We start from the raw sequence: 22,829 nt of genomic DNA, 5'->3' as shown, positions 1-22,829 counted from the left end.
GATAATAATGCGGCTTTTGTTGCGATTAGATATTCTTAGTTCGGCTAATTAGAAGCCCTAATCAAATCGCGGCGCGCAAAATGTTTAATTAACATGCATAACGCTTTTATCTCGCGCCCTTGTACGCAATTTTCTGGGGTCGGATTCGCGTTTGCAGCAAATCTGATTAATCTCTGCGAGCTACTAATGAACCCGACAATCCCGACTCGTGCATCCCGCACCGCGAGCTGCGGAAGGAGACACCGCATTATTGTGGATATTAAATTTCAGCACGGGCGTCCGCGGCGGATATTAAATTTTAGTTCTCGTAGGCGATGGCCATAGTCGAGTTTTGCGACATAGCACCGGCTACGCTGAAATCGTCTCGTATTGTCGCTATATTCGTGTCACCCTTTTTTTCTCCACTATCCGCTTGGCCGCTACCACATTCGCGAAAATCCGCCCGGGATGTTCCCCGAGAATCGAATCAGTCTTTGTAGCTTGCGAGAGCCCGGATTAACGAAATTATTTGGAGATTCAGCCACGGTAAAGTTTAAATTAGGAAATGTTTATTAAATGCGCATTTGTAAAAATAAATATTAATAAATGCAGAATTAATAAATGCAGAATAATGCGATATCGGGAATGAAAATAAAATATAGAATAAGATATTCCTTTAGATTTTCATTAATTGATTTAAAAGCCATATATGGAAGAACGAAATGCAAATATAACAAAGTTTTTTATATATATATAATATGGAAAATTAATTAACAAGATGTCGCTTATATATTTAAACAGAGAGTTTCTGAAATTTAATTACGTTAAAAGTTCCCACAAGTTCCCACCGAAAATCTTTAGAGCGGTAGGAGCAGCATGCGTCTCGCGTATACGAAACATGAAATAATTATAGCACGTATTTCCCATTGTTTTACCTTCCCAACGTGCGACTTAATCTTTACATATATCTCGTTGGGGAACCGCGAAAATTTATTTTCCCGTGAATCTTTTCCGCGATTGAGATGATTTACGTTACTTACTGAGCAAATCGCTTTTACGCTGCGCGTAAAAAATTATGCATCTTGAATTTTTCAATTGGACTTTAGTTGTAGTGCAACGTATACCACAAAGAAATGTACAAACACGTAGCGCTCGCATGTAGATTTCTGTTATAAACATTTACCTCCTTGTAGTGAGGGATATATGTAGGATGAAGGCTCGTGCAGCCAGGATACAACGCGCACCAAATCTTTGACGTAGCTGGGTATGATGCAGCGTAATATTGCGGTGCATCCCCTCGATGCACCCCCTGTCACCTCCACGTCGACTTTGTATGCTTGAGCCACCACTGCAAACAGCAATAAAATATCACGTAAAGCCATGTGTTTCAACAATCTTGTACGAATTGTAAAACAATAGCTTACGTAGTAATTTTCACTCGTGCGCATAATTTCTTTTCAAAAACAGAAAAAAATTAATAAAATACATTTGTATTATTCGTGGAAAAATACTTTTTACATTTCGCATAATCTGTTATCGTTACGATGACGATGATAAAATAATTATCAAATAGTTTGTCCCTTGATTCCCAAGGTGCAATTTATTCTTTAATGGGATTCATTATCCCGTACCCCATTTTTAAAAATAAAAAGTTAGTAGAGACTGTAAAAAAGACACTGTAAAAAATTACAAGTTGCTATTATTACGTCGGGTTAACAGCGTAACGAGACAGCGAACAGAGATTCCATGTGTTTGCGTCTGTGTATCTAATTGCCACCGTAATGAAAAAGCAATCGCAGTTACTCTGACAGTCTCGTTTTCAATTACATCGTCGCCGTCTTGCTACATCGTGAAAGCACGTTTCCTTGTATACGGCTGTGTGCGACACTGTGTATATACACACAGGGTGTCTCGCACACGTCGTTACGCCGTAACCGTCGGGTGAATCTCGACGTCGGAGATGCGCTGAGGCATGAGGCGTCGCGAGCGTATAACGAACGTCTCGCTCTTCTTCCCCCTTCCTCCCCCCTCCTCTCTCTCTTTCTTTTCCTTCCTCTTCCTTTTCCCTTTCCTTTTTGCGTGCGGCGTCGCTCTCTCGCGCTCGAGGAGGCACTGCACACTCTTCCGGAGATTTTATTTACGTGGAAATTCCAAGGGCGAGACGGCCAGCTTCGTCACCGACGTTGCAGGCTGACAGGTCAACGTCGCGACGCCGCGACGTTAGAGGCTAAACCCTCGGCTACGGCGTTCTGAATTTCTTCCTCGCCCCCTCGCCATCTCCGGACTTTGTCTCCGGCGTTATTCTTTTTCTCAGCATCCTGATTCCCGCTTCTCCAGTTTCCGCTCGCACGCCATCCGTTCCGCCTTCTCGCACGTTTTTGCAACTCGTGTGAAAAATATTGCGTTGGATCCTGATATCGTCAGTTGAGATTATTGTTAGGAAGGATTTTTATATAAAAAAAAAAAACTATGATATATACGGAGATATATTTGGAAATGGATAGAGTGTCTTTATAAATAGAATGTAGACCGGTACTCCATATCATATTTCTTTTGTCAAAATATTTTTTTTTTCACTTTACTGCCATGAGGGAAACCTATTTCATATCAAATAAAATTTAAATGTTGTTTTGTAAAAACATCAATTTAAATAGATTTAAAGATAGATAGAATTACTACAATTTTTATACAAAAGATTATTTCGATACGAAATGAATAAAAAAATAGCAAACACAATATATTGGCATATTAAAAATAATATATCAAAAACGAGCATTTTTTAAAATTTTTTCAAGAGAAAAAGATACTTATTTTGTTCATGAATACCGATTTATATTCCACTTATATAGGATATTCTATCTATTATAACTTTATGTATATATACATTTATGTGAACTTTTTCTTCATTTAGTTCTTGATTCATCGCAACTATTTCACCATACGTGACATCCTTTCTGAGATCCTAAAATCGAACTTTAATTCTTTTCGAAATTATCACAACCGTGTTCATAACTTCGGCGCGATCGCTCGCGTAAAGCACGTCCGCTTCATTGGACACGCGTAGGAGAGAAATTTCTTTCGTTAAATCGAAAGAGACAGAGAGAGAGAGAGAGAGAGAGAGAGAGAGAGAGAGAGAGAGAGAGAGAAGGGGGTAGGGTAGAAAGAGAGAAAGCGAGCTGAAAGTAAAGTTTTAATTAACGGTCACACGTCCAGGCCAGAACTTTATAGCCGCGAGGGGGTTAGTAGTTGGAAATCCTGAAAGCGCCGGGTCGACCTCGCAGCTGCCACGGATTTGCATTCAGATTGCATTTTTTTTTTTTAAGAGGTAATTACACCGGGCACTACGCGACCGGAAGAGAATCTACGCGCACCTCATCTGCATCGGTCGGTGTACGGTAGGCCTCATCGGTGCTAACGTCTGTTCCACACTCATTCTCCGTCGCAATCGTCATTTCTTTTCCGCAATCGGATTACGTGCACGTGTGAAAACTATTATTTAGAAAAATGGTTCTCGCAATATTAAAATGGTTCTGTAGAAAACGGTATGGCTATAGGAAATATCGTTTCCAATAAACCCATTACACGATAATAGTCCTCCATTACTTAAGATCGTAGTAATAATCTGTGATGGTATAATTTTGCGATTGGAAAATATAAAAAAGAAAATAAATAAAAATAAATAAATAAAAAAATATAAAAGAAAATATACAATTTTAAAGAATGTCAGTTCACATTCTTGAGTTTTTTTTTTTTTTTTTTTTAACAAAAGGTACATGATAAACGCGTTTAATCGCGAGAGAGACAAATTGTGGTTATTTAATACACTTTTATCGAAAACCTAACCGCTATGTATTTCTTAAATAAATAGAGATGGTGTCATGTGTAGTCGAATTCTTCTGCACAAAGCAAGGTTTTGCGGCTCTCCCATTTGCACTTGGGTACACATAGAGTGAGCGTTCCCCGTCCGATTACGACCTGTGCCTGTAAAACCGGCCTATTCCGCTATTCCGCGTTTTATCGTACGCGAGAGGCGACTCGCGCACCCGTCGCAATTACTGTTGACTCGCGTCAAATATCCGCGGCATTCGCGTAATCCGCTTAATAGACTTTTCCAATGGTCCGGTGCGCGGCGGCCGCGAGCGCAACTCTAATATGACGGCCATCCCGATTACGCGCTTGCCTGTTCCTTAATTAAAGGATACCTCGGTAAATAACGGATGTAATTGCGCGGACACTGTCGCGCCAATAGCAAAGTTGCATGTAAATAATATTATCTCGTAAACGACTCTGCGACAGGACGATAAAACGTTTGGGAGCTTTATTTTTGTTGATAATAGGACTCGCGTAACAAATAGATAAATTAAAAAGGATTTGGCAATCTGCTCTACAATATTGTCAACTCTGTTACAGCCATCACATTCTGACATTTATTCTTTGTTTCATGACTTGAAACTTATATATATATATATATATATATATATATATATATATATATATATGTGTGTGTGTACTTTCTACATTTCGAATTACACTGAAATATAAAACACATTTTTGTTATAGAGGTATCAGAGTTATCAATTTGAAAATATTTCCTTCTAGTGCTTTGTATATCGATATGAATTTCGTACGAATGTCGTTTTACCTGCTCTGATACGACTGAGCGCTTATTAATTCTATTATAGCCATCACGTTTGGACATTTATTCTTTATTTAATATCACTTAAAACCTATATATACTTTCTATGCTTCGAATTGCAATGAAATATAAAAACACATTTTTTGCTAATATTTTATAGAGGTATCAGAATTAGCAATTTGAAAATATTTCCTTTTAGTGTTTTGTTTATCGATATGAATTTCGTACGAATGTCGTTTTACCTGCTCTGACTTGTACGTCACGACTGAGCACTCTCCCGACGGTGTTGCTCGCCACGCATCTGTACGCAGCGCTATGAACATCTTGCCGGTAGGCCGCGGCCGGAAACGGCAGGAGCACCAGGGTGCCGTTTCTGAGTACCCTCCGCACTCCTGATACATCGTTCACCGGATGTCCATCCGCGGTAGACCAATCGATGTTGGGCGGCGGACTTCCGGAGGCCGTGCAGTCCAACCAGGCGCCGCTAGAATTCGAGAATTCAATCCTCGATGGCGGTTCCAGCACGAAGCTGGGGCCGCGTAGGTGCGCGTCAAAGCCGTGCCCGCCCGCGGACGTTACTACAGCAGCTGCACCTGTACAGAAAACCATGTTCTTTTATGAGGAGATAAATATCCATATAAAGTAGAATAATATTTTTAATGTTCTATTTAATTATATTTCTTTTAGCTTGGTCATGAGTACTTCAATTAAATGCGTTAAAAATGTATTATTGTATAAAGATGATGCTGAAGAGTGATCTCTGACAAAAACATTCACACATCTGCACATATTTTCTGTGCATATTTAAGTATACCTAGATGTATTTATATATCTAAATATATTTATCAGTATATATCTATAGATATATTTATCATATATACACTCATACACACATTTCTGCATATGGACAAATTTTCGTGTCGTTTTTTTTTTTTTTGTATCATATTAACTCGATGTTGTTTCTTCATGTAATCTTCTAGTTTGACAATATTTTGTAGATACAGTGCAAAATTTTTATATAAAGCAAATATTGACGTAATTTGACAGTTTTGGACAGTTTTAAAATACTAAATGATAAAAAAGATCTAGATTAAAAAAATTTTTTCTCGTTCTTGATACGAAATTCACATGCTAAACACATTAATGCGTAAACTTTAATTATGCAAGAGGACTTCCAAATCTATAAATTAAAAATAAATACAAAAATTATTGAATTCTATCGCAGGTAATAACGGACGATAGTTCAATATAATTCAGTATAATTCCTTTTAAGAGACTAAATATATATTTTATTATATCTCTTTATTATCTTAGCATTACGCAAAGAAATTCATACATAAATTTCCTCGTATACATATTATAAAGACACGATCTCTACGTACTAATATACGTAATAAAAGTGTGAACTATAATAGACAGAAAGACTTGGAGGCTTCGATCAATTTCGGATTAACACTGACTACAGATAGCTTCAATGCAACATAATAAAGATAGCGATATGTGTTTCACGTCAAAACGCTTCGAATGGCAGTGTCGGAAGCCCCGGGGAAGCGTGAGGTATCATATTGAGTCGGTCAGTCGTATTAGGTGGAAAATAGTTTGACAAGTTCCAAAGTGGATTAATCGACGTGCCTAGTGCGCCCGGTCGAACGATGATGCTGCTGCGGCGATGCAACTAATACGTCGGGCAAGTTATTCTCTTCAGAGTGATGCGCGCGCGCGAGACACCTACTCCTCAGCGTAAATGCTTTGATCGAGGGCGTGAAAGCACGAGTCAGCAACTACCTACTTGCCGGCTCTTGTATCGTTAGGGCGGCTAATAACTCCCCGCCCGCAGGCTGCCGCATCCCCCGTGTCAATGTTGGGGCGAAATTTGCGAGCCATTTGGGAACCGCGATAAATTTCGGGCCGCTCGCCCGCTTAGCCTACGTAGCCTTGTGTACGCGCTTAAACTTAACTCTCACAACTGTAACTCGACTAACATAATTGCCACGTCGTCATAACCAACGTTTTCTTCTAAATGACGTTACCCGCAACTCGCGCTCTCATGAATTCCAATTTTTACCTCAACTTTCTGTTTATACTATGAACAAAGTCTGCGCATAGAAACGCGTTCAATTTTTACGTTGTCTTCGTAATTGGCAATTGACACAACAAAATTGACAAAACAAAAGCTAAATTGTTATACAAAAGAATAATTCTGATAGTTTTTCTTCCCTTATAAATATTCAGTGGTTCTTTATGGAAAAATTTCTGAGAGTCTGCGATTTGAAATTATTTGAATATATTTTTATAGAATCCGTAAAATTATGTCATTGCGGATTGAAAATATAACAACGGACCGTGATTATTTTACGCACGCGATTATTTTAATGTATTAAAAGTATTTATACATTTTCGATAGCCATACTGTTTTCTCTGAAATTGTTTTATGCCGCAAGAGAGAAATATTTCTCTAAACTGATTTACTCTACTTAAAGTCTATGACACACGATGTTATTTTTCGCGTTAAATCGCACGTGATCTAATGGAATAGCTATAAATGCTGCTATTTCAAGTAATTTACCAGATCGCACGCGAGTTAACACGAAAAATAGTGGGCTCAATTTCTTTATTTAAATCCACGTACGTTTGTGGAACGTATTGCTTGCGATTTAACTGGAAACCAGAAAACATCAAGACAAACAGCTAATTGCGCTGATTTATGATGTCCGAGAAATTGCAGACGGCCGGATAAATGAAATGCTATTCCGTTGTTCCGTCCCGATATTGCGAGGTGCCTCGTGCGCGTTGTTTGCGACGAGGCGCGGAAGCTGGGAAAACGCGAAACTCATAACGACATTCGCACGGAGGCACCCGACGTAACTCGTTTATAACTACGTTCGAGAGGGAAATGCACGCTCGTTCCGGCCGAATTTCGTAATGCCGTCGCGCGCACGTTGCACGCGCGCGGCATACAAAACACAAAGTATGCAAATTCTTGGTGCGCGCAAGCGAGAGGGAGAGATTGAAATCCTCCATCGTGATGTCCGGCAATTATGCTCGCCGTCACGCCAGCCAGCTTCCGGAATTGTGTCTCTCTCGCGCGCGCGCGCTACTTAATTACTAATTCCGCGCGGGTATCACACAGGCATTCTCAAGCGGAATTCCGCGCGAACGCCCGAATTACCCGAGGGACGTCCTGTCGATTTCCGAAGGTGTCGCGCCTTAATTGGCAGAAAATTAATTACACGCATGTATTTCATGTCGTTAGATAAAAATTTAAACGGGATGAGTTATATGAATTGTTACGTGGTGATTTACATAAAATTTGCATCAGTTTTATTGTTATAATTATATATATATATATATATATACACATACACACACACACACACACACACACACACACACACACATATATATATATATATATATTTATAATCTATAAGTTATAAATTTATATTAATTTATTATAAGATTTATTATTTTATTATATTTATAGATTTCTATTGTTATAATTAATTATAGATTTATTCTTTATAAATTTTGTTTGCGTGCACTTGTGTGTGCGTATTATACATTAAATGTAATATACATTAAAATGTATATTATGAAATTTTTTACGATGTAAGATATTTATCAAAATACTTTTATATGTATATATCCATTTTATTTTAATATTAATTGTTATGCTCGTGACATTTCATGAGAGATTTTTCGAAATATCTACAAATGTCACTGCGTAACTTGGTTGCGCATTTCGGATTCGCGTCAACATCCTACCCTTTATGACATACCCTCGAGAAGATTTATCTATCGATGTGGAAAATCGAGGAGTCGAAGAAGGCAACCGTGCCGAGCGGGTGAACGCCGAGAAGATTGAACATGCCTCTCGGTGTTCAAAGTGACTGGCCGTCATGACAGCATACGTTTAAAGTGACAGAGACGGACGGATAGAGCTGAGCAGCGAATGGAAGGAGGCATAACGGAAGTCGGATACATGAGTGGATGGTGAGATAGAGAATGAAATAGATAGTGAAAGAGAGAGGGAGAGAAAGAGAATAGGAGAGAGAGAGAGAGAGAGAGAGAGAGAGAGAAAGAGAGAGAGAGAGAGAGAGAGGGGAAAGGAGGGTACGCAGGTGTCACTGGGTAATAGCTTCCTATTACCATAACGCTTGGTTAAGCCGGCTAATCGGTTCCGTTTATGCCGACCGGCAAATTATTATTAATCACATTGCGCTCGCGGATTACCGTTTATATGCGTCTATGGCACGGTGGCATTTGCACTTCACGCCGGTCGTCGCATGGGCTTTTAGCATCGCGTATTTACCTCTACACGCCTGATCTTTCGGCGGACCATACATATGTATATATGACTGCATATATTTTCGGCGGAGATGCGAAATCATGCGCGTAGAACTTTTTAAACAAATTTTTCGAACTTGAATAGATTATTATTTTTTTTTTTAAACTCTGGATATCGCTTGTATTTTTTCTTTTGTAAATGCGAGCATTGAGCAATTTATTTAGTCCGTTATTTCCGTTTTCCAGCGAGGCTATTTTAACACGCTGTTTTAGTTGCGCTATATGAATATATAATTGAATTGTTATATAATATTATACAAATTATTATACGCGATCCGATTATCACAAAAGTAACTGATGCGTAAAATAGACGTATCATTAAATGCGTATTTATTTTTTATGATTGTTATAAAAAGTAATATCGCTCGTTTGTTTTACAAAGAGAAAAATATAAAATCAAATTTTAATTATGATATATATACGTACATTGAAGCTTACAGAGGAGATTGCGTTTTCTATTCAAGTTAATCTTTATTCACCGATAATTTTGTATTATTCTCAATTTTGGGAATATTGGAAGACACTTTGAAGTGTCTATTGAAGGTCCAGAAAATCTTACGGTTTCTTCCCCTTTAGAGATCTTTCCAAAGTCCCAGGTCAGCTTCCGAAAGCTGAACACAGACGGGATTTCTATCATTTGCCCGGACCGCTCTCTCGCCACCAAGCATTCCAATCGGTGGTTCAGATTTGGTAAAAGGAGCTCGGGCTACGAACCAGGAATCAATAGGCGGAACAAACTGTGTAGATGGGTAGAGGTCTCCGGTAAGATTGAATTTGCAGACTCTGCCTCTCTGAATCCTCGACGAGGGAGCGAATCTCAGAGAAAAGGTGAAGGGTAACGTTGGAGTTCGATAAGAGTTTAGATTCTCGCGCGACGACCTTTCCTCCTCTCACGAATCTTCATGTCCTCTTCGTTCACTCTCTCTCTCTCCCCTTTCGAAAGAGCCTCTAATGTTTGCTCTGCCTATCAAGACGGCAATTATTTGATCCGGCTAGTGAAACGTATCCCTCGAATCTTCCCTCGTTTTCGTAATACTTTTCCTTCCGTTTACCAGTATTCCAGAATGATTCATCGGAATTTAATCCTGTGTGGATTTCTGAGGACTCTTAATTTTTCTTTATCAAGAACGTAATTTGGCCTGATGTTAGGATATCATTGTGATTTATGATGTGATTTTTCTTATAATCCATTTGCAAATATCGACTTGAGTGATTAAAGTTCCATGAGAAAGTCCAAAAGCAAATATTAAAAACAATAAGAAAATAATACAGATAAAAAAAATGAGGAAATAATTAGTAGAATCCTAATTCTTGAATGTCACAATTTATACCACTAAAAATTTTTCGCGTGTAAAAAAATCAAGTATCTGAAAAATCTAACCGACTGGCTCGATTTCCCGTTAAGACATAACGGACAGAGGTAACAGACTAAAGACGACATCGATACTCGCGAGAAGTCGAGAAGTCGATGGAATCGGTGATAGCCCGAGATACAAAGAGAGAAAGAAGAAAAAGCGGGGATGCGCAGCGGACGAACGAGTCGTTTTGCGAGCCACTTACTCCCGTGTAAGTCGGAATCGAAGACGGCAACAAGTTGGGAAAGTTGTTTAGACGCCTCGGAACGAGACAGAGATCGCTTCTCTGAAAAACTATAGCCGTGCAGGGACACACGGGCAATTTTCCAGTTCGTGCGGAAAGTTTTCGCGGCGGGCAACAAGTTGGGAAAGTTTCGCCATGGCGTTCCCCGGGGGAACGTTTCTGCGGGCCATTTTCAAAAACTGTCGAACGACTAATCTCATGGCTTCCAGTGAGAGAGCGCGACGTGAAACTTGGGCCGAGCGACCGGAGTCGCGCAACTTTCGCGCGAATTCGCCGCGAGAAGTTCTGGACTCTCGCTCGGATAAGCGAGTTAGATCGAGCGACATCTCTAAGGTTCATCTCGCGAGAGATTATTTTTATCTTGTTTCACACTAGTAATATTTTGCGCATTCTTCTGTCTCAAAGAAAAATCTATCTTCCTAAGATACTTGTGTGCGCGTGTTGTGTATGAGAAAAGAATGTCAGAAGTATGTATTTATATATGTTTCTCCACTATATATACATTTCTGTTACGTTCTACGTTCTACGTGCCTCATTTTTCTATGCTACGTTCCTTTGACATTTACAAAGTACAGTTCCTTTTGTTTCCCCTTATATAGCGATGGCCATTCGCAAACTTCTACTCGTTTTCCTTCTTTTACACATTAATTCTATGTATTGTATTTTTATAGATCTCCCATTTTTATTTTTTTTTTTTATAGTTCTTATTTGTATTTCCATCAGTTATACATACATTTCTTTAAGCGTATTCTTATTCAGGTTTACAACATTCTTTTTTATATAACACTTCGATATCTGTGAATATCTGTGAAACGTAAATTTATAATACGTCGCCAACAACGACGCAGTATCGTTTCCGAGGTTTCTCCGTCAGTTGCATTTTTGCTGGAACGACGCGAGACGATGCTCGCACTCCAACCACCCTTCGCGACACCCTGTGCGGGAAAGAAGGACGGCTCCCCGGGGATGGTGTCGACTTCGCGAAGGCGTTGGTCCTTTCAATTTCGCGAATAGAAGACGGGCGACGAGGAGAAAGACGGGCGGAGTGATTGTTGGAAATATGAGAGAAACTTTCAACCTCTCGCACAGCAAGCAAGCGCTAGCAACCCCGCCTCTCTTGCCGTTAAGGCGAGCTCGCTTTTTCCACTCGCTTTTTCCGCTTTTCCACTGGCCTCCTCTTGCTCCTCCTTCTCCTTCCCTCCTCCTTCTCTTCCTACCTCTCTCTTGTCTTCCAGCTCGCATGTAGTCTTCGCAAGTGCTTCGCAGCGTAACCTCTTCGCCATTTTAAAATGTCCTGAAAGCCCGCCTGTGCGCAACGGAGTTTTTGGGGCAAAAACGCGCGTTTCTCTTTCGGCTCTATGCCCAACTCGGTCCGGTTTCCTCTTCCTCTTCGTTCGCCAAAATTCATTTTATGCATTCTTCGCTCGTGTCTTTTTGCTCCTATATTGCGGCTGGATATTCGTCAAGACGATCTCTTAAATTTTACTGTGTTGTATACAGAAATCGTGAGATTATTGCTGCACTTTGCTAAACTTTGTCGGGCTCTCATGCTAAAATTGAATTTGTAAAGAGAGAAAATGTAAAGGTAAATCTTAACCTGGCAAAAGCTAAACGAATAAATTTAAACGAAGGAAAATTCTCTCACTTTATAGAATTGACATTAATTGTCATTATTAAATTCAATAATATTTTACTACTAATACTTATATATACTTATATATTTTACGATTTATTTAGAATTTTTTGCACGCATTTTCTTATTTTTTGATGAATTTTTTGCACGCTTCAGACGAAATCAGGAATTAGTAAATTATAAATGGCATGTACTTTTACCGGACATTAGGAATAAATCCGGGATTCTATCCGGATCAGGGAGACGGGTGGAAAAAAAAACGCGAGGCACGTTTCACGAGGTTTGCTCGCACGAGAGAGAAATCCATACACATTCTTTCCGTCTTTTTTCCTATGCTGAAGCGTCGGTCGCGAGGGTGACGGTGGTAATGCCGGGGATGGTCGGAGGATTGAACGCGGCGCGAGAGCGGGATCGGAGCAGGTGCAAGGATATACGCCCGCCGGGAACAATGAGCGCAATCAATGCTGCACGGCGCCCCTTCGACGTCAATCAAACGGCCGGCGAGTACGCGCCACTACCCCATTGGCCCCGATTGCCTTTTGTCGCCCTTTAGTGTCCGCTACAGCCACTACAGAGGCTGGAAGAGGATAGAGAAAAACGGTAGAGAGAGAGAGAGAGAGAGAGAGAGAGGGGGGGGAGGAGAGAGGGAGAGGAAAAGAAAGGGAGAGAGCGACGCACGAGTAGCAAGGAGTAGCAGGGAGTACAGGGATGAAACGGAAGCGGTGAATCCGGCGCAGAAGAGAGGGTGTTGCGAGAGAGAACGCAAAGAGGAGCGAGATGTGCCGCGTTGCATACCGAATGTGGCGAATTCCTGTCGAATACTCTCGCAGTTACGACACGCGCATTGCGGCGCGAGAGAGAGAGAGAGAGAGAGAGAGAGAGAGAGAGAGAGAGAGAGAGAGAGAGAGAGAGAGAGAGAGAGAGAGAGAGAGAGAGAGAGAGAGAGAGAGAGAGAAGAGGAGGACGAGTGAGCGCCTCCCCCTGGGAGGAGGGGGGGGAGGAAAGGGAATGAGATCGGTCGGTGTGCGACCTAATTTCAGGGGCTTGCTAATCCTCGCACCTCGCCTATCCTCCATGTCGCATGTCCATCCCGTGTCCGTCTGTCGCGTCGGTACCCTCAAAATTGCACATACGCGTGCATGCTCTACGTATGTATGCACGTAAGGAACGTATTGCACGCCGACTTCGAGATATTCGCGCGCGGCGATCGATGATCTTGACGTGAGAGCGACGCGAACAGGAAACGGATAGATTACTCAAAGTAGAGAGTAACAGACAGCGACGGATTCTTCGACGATATATCCATTTTGAAATATTTTTAGCAAATTTTTGCCGGATTAAACGCACGAAATTTTTTCTATATGATATCGTGTTGCTCTTTTATTTTTAGAACGGAAAATCGAAGCTGGTAGAAGAGAAATGAAACGCGATTCTTTTATATTAAAAAAAACATTTCTATTTTTGTTTATAGATATATTTTTTACTAGTACAGTTCTGTCAGAACATTTTGACGATATAATTTTTATATATTGATGTTTAATTTGATGTATAATTTTTTGGAGAAATTTAATATTTTTATCGCATCTCTTTCGAAATTTCCTGCCTCTGTTCCTGACAGGAGCGCGTTCATCTTCGTTGTATACTGTTAGTCTGGTCAGATTGATTGACCAGGACACACACAAATAGCGTGAATAGTTCCCTCCGTGTTCTTTGACGCGTTTCCGCCCAGCGAAACCATTGCCAGACGTACGTAGCGTCGATCCAGGGAAGGGAAAAGGAGAGAAAGGGACGGTTTAAAGCCGCGCGGATATTCGGCATCCAACGTCGCTTAGTTGCATTACGCGCAATGTAGTTGCCGCTTTAATAATCCGGCTTGACAATTGCGTCTAGCTTCATTCATGTAGCGGCCGTGTAGCGCTTATAATCCGAAATTTGGTACGTTAATCACGGCGCTTCTGTTCTCCGCTTTTGAGAAAAGTTAAAATGTTTATATTAAAAAGAGAGATCGGCGATGAGATCTGCCGATTCCACGGATATCTTTTATTACGAATTTCTAATAAAACTAATTTGTAAATTTATATTAGAGCGGGATTTTTTTTTTTTTACGATTCCATGGATCAGACTCGTTGTTAGTGTTATTGATAAATTTATTTTGTAAGCGAGAGAGGCAGATTATGCGTCTGCACGTTTACTCAAATACCTGTATACTGCGGCAGCGAAACATCGGCGTCGCTCTGTTTAAAGCCGGACAGAGCATGTTTGCGCCGAGTAACGCGAGCCGCGGTTGTGTTGCTGTGGTATAATAATTATACTTCGTTATTGATCACATACGAGATTCCGCAGTAATGATCCGAAGGGGGGTCCAGGTCCAATTTAGAATCATCGCACAACACGAGTGTCAGCTTACATCTCTCGTTAGCGTATGCATCATTATGCAGTACATCGGAGATGCTCGCGGTATTTACGCCGGTATATCCAAAATCGTACATTAGAAATGCATGCATGAAGAATATTTCTCGTTTAAAGTTCCGTGAAATCGAATGTTCGAAGCCCCATTTATCCACCATATCATTAATCAATATATCGCGTGCCCTACTTTAAACACAATCTCATAAATGAAATACGCTTAGTTTTTGTTTTTTATTTAAAAATTGGAATAATATTAGTTAATGGTTCTGCCTGAAGTGAAAATAGAAATGCGTTGTCGATGTAATGAAATATTCTGTTTTATTTGTCCGTTTTCCTATATCAAAAACATATATTTATATCTCAAAACAATTACACACACACACACACACACACACACACACACACACACACACACACAAACAGCCATTATCTACTCTGCAGTTAATTATGAACTTAATATTAGCACATCGCATTTCATAAGCGATGCAGTAGCAGAAGTCGTTTATGTTTACGGCTATGTAAATTCTAATTTGTTGATTATTATATTATCCCTTTGTCCAGTGTGATATTTCCCGTATGTATCGAGTTCAGCCTCACCAACTTTATCGCTTTCGTCGCGCGAACCCCGTGTTCGTCGTGTGAGATATTACAAGAGAGGACTTACGCTCGCGCGAAGGACTGTCAGAGGATGGGAGCAAGGTGGACTAAAGCAGGCAGGATACGAGAGGACACCGATGATTTCCCAGGAGGTCGCGTCTACCTCCTCATCCTCCATCGTCGGCATCGTTCTCCCGATGCTATTTCTTCCTCCCTCTTCCTTATCCCCCCCGAGCGTATCTTATATCTTAGGCAACATGGTCGTTATTCCTTCTTCCTCTTCTCGGCGCGTTTCATTAGTCTGCGCGAATTTCAATGGTCGCGCAACAAAAGGATTTGTGAGAAACCGAATAGAAAGACCGAGAGAAACGGACTTCTTACTACGAAATTGCGATAGAAACTTTATTGGAAACTTTATTGGAAATTTTATTTTAAATCGCGCATCATAAATAAGATATTCTATATTCAACGAAGAAAATATTATATTTAATACTCGAATGTCTTAGAATTAGAACCCTTGAGCTCGCGCTATAATATAATTCTATATCTAACGATTCAAAGTTTCATATTAATATATGTACGAGGTGTCTCAGGACTTCGCTAAGTAACATGTCCTCAGCGTTTTGAGAGAAGCGGTTGTTACGTGCCGCTCCTTTCCCTCTGTAGCTTCCGCTCACGTAGATGGAATAAATTCGAGCGGCTATGAGTGGAAGCGAGGGATATTTTATACGACGCATAAAATTGCGGCCGATGTCGTCAATTTGTTTTTCACCTAACTCTTCCTCTTCTCATCTTCTTCTCGTTCTCTTTTTCTTTCTCCTTTTTTTTTTGTCTTCTTCGTGCGGTACCGTTTAACTCCAGGAGTCGCGGTTTTATGGCGCCTCGGACGGAAAACGCCTTCGCGTGTCACTGTCCTTTTTCGTCTTCTTTCAGGAAAAGAAAGACCCCCCTCCCTCTCACCTGCAAGGTCTTATCTCAAAGTTGCAGGCGCATCTTGGATACAACGCGCCTTGGGGCGTTCTCTCGGGACCACCCCATACCCCGTTCCCCTTCACCTATTTAGGGGGATATGCAATACACTATGCAATACCGTGCGTTTCGAGGAAACTTCTAAGTAGGTTTTCGCTTGCATTTTACACGTATCGTCGGTGCTCCGTGTCGGGATGATTGCGCTAGCAAAATATGCGTTACACATATATGCATGTTTTATTTGTCAGGCTGATTTTGTATGATACTTCTCTCGGTTTTTTTATATTTAAACAAAAATAAATGGTTTATATGATACTTCTCTCGGTGTTTTTTATATTTAAGCAAAAATAGATGGTTTTATCGATATTAAAACCGCACAAATTATGCAAGATGTAGGTATTGTATGGATTGTTTTTATTGGATTTTGTATATCCGCTATATTAATAATTTTTTGTTGCCGTTATCAAATACTCTCGTATGTATCTAATAAAATTCTTCTTGATTAGACAAATAAAAGTGTCACTTATAAACGGGTGATGAACGGGGGCTCTTGGGTAAACTTACGTGTCACTTAGATATGTCCAACGTATTAATGTGAACTAAGTTGTAAGAATATTTTATATTTTACTGCGATGCAGTAAATTGTTTTATCATCATATCTGGTCGACGTAAATATCGATTTGCCTGCATATCACATAACTGATATATAATTTTGCATTGTAGTATATTTTCAACTACATTTAATATTACCTTTCAGTACAACTGACATTAAACATAAGTCATCTGTTATTCTACTCGGTGTGATTCAATTATTTATAACGCTTGAACAGACACGACCTGTCTGTTTGCAATCTACGATACATATTTGATTTATTTTCGTCTATCTATTTTGCGTGCCTGTCCGAGCGCTAAAAACCACCTTACGGGAATTCAATATGAGCAAGACGTATTACAAACCAGCGTGAATCTCAGAATATAGGTCACTGTCTCCGAAACGCGCGCCCGCTGTATCAATTTCGACCCGCGTTCGCAGTGCGCCATTACTTTTGCACAACCGTATCGCCGTTACTTTCGCATATTGTATATCGTAGTCGTATAAGGTATGCGCTAGTGCCGGTTGCCGGGAGGGAAAAAGCGAGAGAGGTAGTCCTGAATATGTTCGCTGTCTGGATTTGCGAATTTTACACTCGCTCGTTTATTCAGGTATTTTAGAAAGCGGAGTTCGCCAGGGAAACTTACGCAAGGGAAATTCTGTTCCGCCTTGTAAATTGTCTTCTTGATTCGAATCGCGTGTTCACGCACGCCCATTCGTTTTCTTCGATCAAAAGGACCTCGGTGGTCACTATCCTATCAAGCCGGGTGCTTCCTTCTACGCCATTGCATTCCCGATTTGTCTCTCACACCCTCTACATCTGTTACACCTGCATATTCGCTTATCTCGAGACTCCAGGCGCGCCTAACGTGAATCTCTCCCTCAATCTCTTCCCCCCCCTCTCTCTCTCTCTCTCTCTCTTTCTCTCTCTCTCTCTGCAGTTCTCTGTTTCTCTCTATGTCTCCCCTTCCGCTTTCCCACTAACTCTCTAAAGAGGGGCGCAAATTCGCAAGCCAATCGTCCGTGTGAGCTTGAGTTAACGTAGATAACATTCGTGCAAATATTCTTTGATGATGATTTGACGAGGTCTCACGGATGAAAGAATTGATAAATAACTTATTTTCAATATTATTCACTAAATAAACTGATATTTTATTTCAATTTAAGCGTCAAATGCGATAAATGCGATATTTTGCGATGTGACGTATAAAAACTGAAATGTCACAAAAATTGTCTTGACGCATTTTGATCGCATTTCATCTTGAATTCTAGGCTGCGATTAAACTGGATTCATGTTGCATACAACACTCAACCAACGCGATTTTCCCTGTTTTTATACGTAGATATACATTAAATTTTCGAGAGGGAGCGCGATTACATCGTCGTTTTGTTCGTCCCATGTTGCGACCGATGCCACCATAGGATAGGCACTTTTACAAACACTCGACGCACGTGCAAGAGCTTAGTCCCATGTAGATGACCCAGTGCGATAATCATTTTCTCTTAACAATGTCTACGTAATAAGGCGTTGTATATGAGAACGCTGACACGACATGGTTCGCGTCGTTTGCTTATTGTACTCTCGTTTATTGGCTCTCTGTGGATTTTGCGAGATTAGCACGTGCATTCATTTGTCATTATTTAATGCTACTCTTCTTCAGAATCTTCGTGGATATTTAATATCCCGTATTATTTTATTCCAAGTAACGCTGACAACGCTGAAACAACGCGGTATTCGATATGAGCAAGTTCGCATTACGAAGTTATGAGTCTGATAGACGGGATAGAATAAAAGTTTATAGCCTTCCCTCTCCCAATTGAATTGACGTGCACTCCGGAAGTGTGCATCGGTAGAGATAGGCAGTGAGACACGGAAGTGACAGCCGCCGGACCCGTCCACCCGTGTATTTGTTACGTGAAACAGGACGACACATCGCGAGAATGTTCTCGTGAAAATATGTCGCGTGAATTTTTCGCGAGCTACGATTTTTATTCTTTTCCGCGGATTCCGCCGGGGAGATATTATTTTTTAGGGAGATCGGGACGCGAAGGTATGCCATTTTTTTCTCCCCCGAGCGACAGAAATTCCACCGACGGGGAAATATTTTTACAGTCTCATACCGCACGCGAATGAATATTATTAATTTCGGTGGTGCTATACACGTCATGAATCAATAAACGGTTGATAAAAGCTACTCTCGACATTACCGCATGAATATTCCGTTAATCGCGCGATAGCTTTATTTCTCGCGCTTTAATAATTCCTCTGGCCGGCGCGAGAGACGCATTTTCATTATTTCTATTCGTGACGTTCTCTCGACGTTGGATACGAGCCGCTGCGGCGGCGCGGCGGTTCGATGTATCGGCGCGACCGCCGGAATTTCAGTTCATCGAAAGCTAACTCCGGAATTTCGCCGAATGATTACGAAGCTCCGTGTAATACTCCTGATACGTAGTGCAGACCGCGTAGTTTCGCTCCGCCGTGAATTCTCGGTTAAAATTACCGTGCGAAATGAAGCGGGCTGCACTTCCCCGGTATTCGCGCACTTTTCGTCCCCGTGCACCTCTATTTAACTGATAAACAGAACCTGGATATTATATCCAGATGCACAACGACGGCGCCGTAACGATATTTAAATACAACAATGCAAATTATACAAAGTAAACCGAATGTCTCCCAAGTAGTAGCCCAACTTAAATTGCTAATATTCGTAATCGAGGTATAGTACACTTATTTATCCCTGTCGCGAACCTTCTGAGAATAAATTTAGTCACATCTCTCTCTCTCTCCTCTCTCTCTCTCTCTCTCTCTCTCTTCCTCCCCCTGTTTTCTCTTTTGCGAGCGGGAAACGAAGACGGAGGAAGAAGACCAGTAAACTAGAACTTCATCGGCGTAACGATAATGGGGCGCGACGACGCCGGAGGAAAACAATATGTAAATCGTTCGGTGCATCCCAATCAAAGTCGGAATCCGCGGCGCGCCGGCGAACTTCCGCGCCTGCCTAACGACGCAATCTAAATTCCGAAGGCTTGTCTCGAAGTGCACCTTGGTATATATCGCCAACTGGATAGAGAAAATCCACCGTTGCGACCTGGAGGGAAGGAGGAGGGAGGAGGAGGCTAAAGAAGAAGAGGGGAAGCGAAGAAGTGATTTCCAGGAGGGCTGCCGAGTCGCATCGGGACGGACTGCCGTTTCCTCCGCCTGCAGCGATTCTCCCCCTAACTTCGACGACGATACTGTCTTTTTGGTCCCGCCGCGACGCGAGTTTCCCGCGTCCGCTCGAATAAGAATCGGGCTTTATGGAAACGCGGAACTCGTGTACTCGCGAGTAGAAAAAGATGAGGAGAGATGGAAGGGTAACTCACGGTTTCAGTCTTGGTCTTCGAGAATAATTCCGGAATGCTCGGCAAATTACATGCGCCGGTGAGAGGAAGCGGAGGAGTAGCGCGAGAGATCGGAAATGTATTGTTGCAGCAAGTTTTTCAACTCCACATTATTTCCATAACGTATACAGCCGTGGAAAAATATCAAGTTTATGTTATTCCTGCGATGTAGCACAACTGTGACAAGTGTTTCGTGCGCTCCTCTCGTGAATGTTGTATTAAGTTTATGCAAAAGATTTGCCCTTTTTCGATTAAAATTTGTATTTGAAAAATAAAGAGAACTTTTTAAAAAATTTTTCGCAAAGTTGTAAATAAATAAAAATATGTTTAACTGGAGAAAAAAATGTATTAAAATCAATGCTGCCAGTGACGACAGTTTTAATTTGATTTTGCAGCGATTTTGTTTTAAACTTCATTTGACAAATATGTGACAAACCTAGTACACCAATTAAACGGAACAAAATTAAGCGGATTATTTTATATTGTTACAGTTTTAGAAAAAATATTAAATCTATGTATTATTTTTAAACATTTGTAGAAATGAAAATTAATTTAATTTAATTTATCTGATTTATAATTCATTCAGATTAACCCAAATTTTAATCTAAATTTAACCTAGATAGAATCTCTAAAATGAAATTAAGTATTTTTACCAACGAATAGACTGAATGATAAAATAGTGATACATCATTACAGTTGAAAGGATTAATCCATCTAAGATATCGAAAAGAATCGCTTCAATCTCACGCAAATTATTTCTCGCAAGCGTCGAATAAGAAAGAGTGTGTGTGTGTGTGTGTGTGTGTGTGTGTGTGTGTGTGTGAGAGAGAGAGAGAGAGAGAGAGAGAGAGAGAGAGAGAGAGAGAGAGAGAGAGAGAGAGAGAGAGAGAGAGGGGGAGGGAGAGAGAGAGAGGTAGAAAGAGAGACGGGTAAATCCATCCATTCGGAATTTCTCATCTGGAAGTCGGCGATCATCAGCCACGTCAATTATACAAGATGCGGATGTCTATCAGACTTGCGCTTATATTTTGCATGTCGATCGGTAGTGAATCGGGTTTTGCGCGATACGACGCGACGTCTTCCGTTCGCTGTACCGGAAAGAAAGAAGAAAAAAAACAGGCGTATGTTCGAATCGCTGTGTATACACGCGGTCTATGAATAATTCAAGGATGTGCGAGTTTGTTCCTATTCTGAGAACGCAACCGCGCATACGTTGCGAACACACGCCGCGAGATCGGTTCGCTGGATTCGCGAACCGTATGCGCGAGCCAAGCCGTAATAAAATGCGCGAAGCAAATAAAGTACAATAGCGACGCTGGATGCGCGATATTTCCCTTCCAATGGATGATGAACGCCTACGTAACGTGGATTTTCTGTATATATATATACGTGTAGAGATACATCAGAAGAAATAATTTCATAATTATTGTATATATAATTATTATACATGTATAATTATTATATATTTTAAATAAAATATAGGATTTTTATCACTAAATCTGTTATCATTAGTTATAAAGATGGGACATATGATGTATCTTATTTGTTTTATTTAATATAATTTAATATAATATTATTTAATATAATATGAATTTATTGCGTGAAAGCATTTTAAATCAAGAAAAAGAAAGGTCAATTAGACGAGACAGGATGTTACATTAATAATATAATATAATAAAATAATATATAACATAATATAATATATAAAAATGACAAGTTTAATATTTGTAGAAACGTTTCGACTTTACAAAGTCTTTTTTAGCCCGTATAAATAAATCCAAAAACAGAATTAAAATTTAATAAATAAAGAATTAAAAAAGAAAACCGACATGTGTTTTGTTCGACGACAATGAAACGCTGATGAAAATTTAAAACATACAACAAGAAATCCGTTAATGAAGATAAAAAATAAAAGAATGTAGAAATTAGCAAGAGCTAAAATTTGATATACAATACAGTATACAATTATAAATTAATTTGAATTTGTATTACGAAAAGGTACTACAAATTCAAATTAATTTATAACGCTATGTGTCAAACTGTCAATAGCTCTTGCTAATTTTTCCTTTATTTTTTTACCTTTATTAACGAATTTCTTTTTGTACGTTTTTAAATTTTCATCAGCATTTTATTGTCGCGATAACAATTGTCATCAGAGGTAAAAAATAAAATCGTGTCTGACGACAAGACACACGTCATTTTATTTTTTACCTCTTTATTTATTAAATCGTAATTTTGTTTTTGGGTTTATATGGGCTAAAGAAGATTTAAACATCGAAACATTTTCATGAATATTAAACTTGTCATTTTTATATATTATTTTTATATATTATTATATTTCTATTAATTTAACATCCTATATGCTCGTGTTTGACGTTTCCTTTTCTTAATTTATTGCTTGATAGCACTCGAGTTAAATTGTCTTGACATTTTAGCATTTGATCATTGTTGCATTATTGTTGTCATTTACAATTTATAAAGTAGATTAATATTATTAATACGTGTACTTTTAATAAAATGTAAACACATTACGTAGCAATCTTTCTAAATTTAAGAAAGACGAAAATTTGCTGAAGGTGATTCCTATTCAAGTCAATCGAGTGTATGCGTGTTCTGAAACAGCAATAGACTCGATTATTGTTGTACCTCAATGTTCGTGAAGTGAGAGGAAAAGAAAGTGAAAG

The 22,829-nt window shown here is 39.9% G+C and overlaps 1 protein-coding gene and 1 long non-coding RNA gene across 12 annotated transcripts in view; one reads left to right on the top strand and one right to left on the bottom strand.

Moving 5' to 3' along the window:
• Positions 1 to 9,506, top strand: part of LOC148934930 (uncharacterized) — a 93,970-nt gene extending 84,464 nt beyond the window's left edge. The window contains exon 2 of the long non-coding RNA XR_016140954.1: positions 8,663 to 9,506. This is a non-coding gene — a long non-coding RNA (uncharacterized LOC148934930). The remainder of the gene's footprint in view (positions 1 to 8,662) is intronic.
• Positions 1 to 22,829, bottom strand: part of Dscam2 (Down syndrome cell adhesion molecule 2) — a 91,818-nt gene that overhangs the window by 36,063 nt on the left and 32,926 nt on the right. For 10 of the 11 annotated variants that reach the window (XR_016140951.1, XR_016140952.1, XR_016140953.1 and 7 more), the window contains exons 2-3: positions 4,858 to 5,208; positions 1,163 to 1,327 (exon numbers count right to left, since the gene is read on the bottom strand). Coding sequence is in view for 8 of the 11 variants with exons in the window: in XM_011640084.3 (XP_011638386.2) it covers positions 1,163 to 1,327; positions 4,858 to 5,208 (516 nt within the window). In the remaining 3 variants the exon portion in view is untranslated. Of the gene's footprint in view, positions 1 to 1,162; positions 1,328 to 4,857; positions 5,209 to 22,829 lie in introns of those variants that run through there. The other variant, XM_089083413.1, reaches the window with a different exon arrangement.

The sequence above is a fragment of the Pogonomyrmex barbatus genome, unplaced genomic scaffold (assembly GCF_055798465.1).
Source record: "Pogonomyrmex barbatus isolate J1 unplaced genomic scaffold, ASM5579846v1 scaffold7, whole genome shotgun sequence".
Classification (NCBI taxonomy): Eukaryota; Metazoa; Arthropoda; class Insecta; order Hymenoptera; family Formicidae; genus Pogonomyrmex; species Pogonomyrmex barbatus.
Note: the sequence above shows the minus strand (reverse complement) of the source record. Positions and strands in the feature narration are given on the sequence as shown.